Source organism: Haliaeetus leucocephalus, unplaced genomic scaffold (assembly GCF_000737465.1).
Source record: "Haliaeetus leucocephalus isolate CR32 unplaced genomic scaffold, Haliaeetus_leucocephalus-4.0 Scaffold162, whole genome shotgun sequence".
Lineage (NCBI taxonomy): Eukaryota > Metazoa > Chordata > Aves > Accipitriformes > Accipitridae > Haliaeetus > Haliaeetus leucocephalus.
Window position 1 is genome coordinate 15,748,113 of NW_010972598.1, and position 2,639 is coordinate 15,750,751.

General features: G+C 63.5%; 2 protein-coding genes across 2 annotated transcripts in view; both read right to left on the reverse strand.

Annotated features, from left to right (window-relative positions):
• GCK (glucokinase (hexokinase 4)) overlaps positions 1-2,639 on the reverse strand; it is a 251,262-nt gene that overhangs the window by 89,961 nt on the left and 158,662 nt on the right. The window lies entirely within an intron of this gene.
• USP39 (ubiquitin specific peptidase 39) overlaps positions 1-2,639 on the reverse strand; it is a 7,046-nt gene that overhangs the window by 3,640 nt on the left and 767 nt on the right. The window contains exons 2-3 of the mRNA XM_010562930.1: positions 1,826-1,957; positions 1,211-1,394 (exon numbers count right to left, since the gene is read on the reverse strand). Coding sequence (XP_010561232.1) covers positions 1,211-1,394; positions 1,826-1,957 — 316 coding nt within the window. The remainder of the gene's footprint in view (positions 1-1,210; positions 1,395-1,825; positions 1,958-2,639) is intronic.

A 2,639-nucleotide genomic window follows, 5' to 3' on the forward strand; every position in this document is an offset into this window, starting at 1 on the left:
GGGTGCTGCCGTGGGGCAACGGGGGTGCTGCCATGGGGCACGGCAGGTGACAGGGTGCCGCAGGGGGACAGTGCGGAGGAGGTGACGCGACGGGTGTGTGCCCGGAGCCCGCTGGAACCCGCCCTGCGCCGAGCCCTCTGCCAGCGGGTGCAGGATGAGCTCAGCAAGCGCCGAGGGACAGGGTGACGCTGCTGACCCCCCCACGCACCCCCCCCAGGGGGATGCTGCTGTCCCCCCGGGGGATGGGTGCCAGCCGCTGCTTGCTGTCAATAAAGGTGCTGCGAGGCTCCGGTGTCTGGCTCCGCTTGGGGAAACTGAGGCACAGGGGAGGGACCCAGATATGCGGGGGGGGGGGGGCTTTTGGGGATCCCAGCGTGTCACCGTATCCTGTTCCCCGCTGTCATCCCCCTCAGCATCCCCTGCCGTGGGTGCCAGGATACCCCCCATCCTCTCCCCTCCCCAGGTTCTCCCCCCCGCCCAGGTGCCATCATGTCCCCAGGGTCCCCTCCCAGGTCCCCCCACCTCGGTGGCAGGGCCACAGCACCCTCCTGTCCATCTGTCCCCCCTCACCCCAGGCTGGTGGCACCTGGGGACAAGACTGGGTGTCCCCAGAGCTGGTCCCGCTGGTTTGTTATTGTCGGGTCTCCTCAGAGTGGGTTGTGCTGGTTTATTGCGGTAGGGTCTCCCCAGATCAGGTCCCTTTGTTATTGTAGGGTCTCCCGGGAACAAGGCACGGTGGTTTGTTATTGTAGGGTCTCCCTGAATTCGATCCCACAGGGGCTGTTATTGCAGGGTCACCTTGGAGCAAGGCACGGTGGTTTGTTATTGTAGGGTCTCTGCGGAGAGGGTCCTGCCAGTTTGTTACTGTAGGGTCTCCCCAAAACAGATCGCGCTGGTTTGTTATTGTAGTATATCCCCAAAACAGAGCCTGCTGCTTTGTTATTGTAGGGTCTCCCCGGAGAGGGTCCGGTGCATTTGTCATTGTAGGGTCTCCCCAAAGCAGATCCTGGTGCTTATTTATTGTGGGGGTCTCCCTGGGATGGGTCCTGCTGCTCTGTTATTGTTGGGTCTCCTCAAAGCTGCTCCCGCTGGTTTGTTATTGTAGGGTCTCCCCAAAACAGATCACGCTGGTTTGTTATTGTAGGGTCTCCCCCAAGTCCTGGCAGGCTCCCTGCGGTGCCGGGGGCTCAGTCCCTGCCGGGGGGGGTACCGGGGGGGACAGTGACAGTGATGATGACAGGGGGTGGCCGTGGCAGCCATAGTGCCAGGCCGAGGATAAGGAGGAGGAGGAGGAGGAGGAGGCCGGCGAGGCCGATGACCACCAGGCGCCAGCGCCGGTGTCCCCTGCGCTGCTGCCGCGCCACAGCCCGGGTGCTGCGGGTGAAGGTTTCGCCCTGTGGAGACAACGCCGTCGGGGGAGCATCTATAGGGTAACCGCCCCCCCCCAGGCCATATAGGCATATAGTGTTGGGGGGGGGCACTATAGGGCTGTATATCCCTATAGCGTGTCCACCCCCAGGGCCATATATCCCTATAGCATGTGTCCCCTGGGGCTGTGTACCCCCATAGTGTCCCCTAAGGAGCCATCCTCCCCCCCCCCAGGGCTGTATGTCCCTATAGCATATTCCCCCTGGGGCTATATGTCCCCATAGTGTGTGTGTCCCCAGGGCTCTATGTGCCTATAGTGTGTCCCCCCAGGGCTGTATGTCCCTATAGTGTCCCCTAAGGCTATATGTCCCTATAGCATATTCCCCCTGGGGCTATATGTCCCTATAGTGTGTCCCCCCAGGGCTCCATGTCCCCATAGGTGCCCACGTGTGCCCACCATGGCGCGCAGCTCCTGGGCCCGGCTGTCAAGGTCGCTGAGGCGCCCGTCCCGCTCCAGCGCCCGGGCAAAATTCTGCTTCATCAGCTCCGTCACCTCCTCTGCCTCGCGCTGGCACCGCGCCAGCCCCTCCTGGGGACGGGGACACACACACGTGGGGGGACAGCGGCACCCCTGGGGACACCAGCACCCCGGGGAAAGGGGACCATGGGGAGGGGACATGTGGGGTCTATGGGGGGACAAACGGACAAGGGCACTGCAGGGAAGGGGCACCATGGGGACATGGGGGGACAATGGGGACTTGGGGGACAATGGGGACACAGGGACCTTGGGCACAAAGGTACCCCAGGAAAGGGGCACCAGGGGGACATAGGGGACCATGGGGACATAGGGGGACAATAGGGACATAGGGGACCTCAGGGAAGGGGCACCATGGGGACATAGGGGACAATGGGGACACAGGAGGACAGTGGGGACATGGGGGACAATGGGGACATAGGGGGATATAGGGGGACATGGCAACCATGGGGACAAAGGGGACACAGGAACCTTGGGCACAAAGGTACCCCAGGAAAGGGGCACCATGGGGACAACGGAGACATAGGGGACAGTGGGGTCCATGGGGACATAGGGGACCATGGGGACAAAAGTACCTCAGGGAAGGGGCACCACGGGGACAAGGGTGCTGTGGGGAGGGGACACGGGCGCCGCAGGAACGGGCGCACGGGGACAAGGAGACCACGGCCGTGGGGCAGACGGGGATCCTGGGGACAGGGCACGGCGGGGACAAGGGGGGGGGAATCCCGGCACCGGC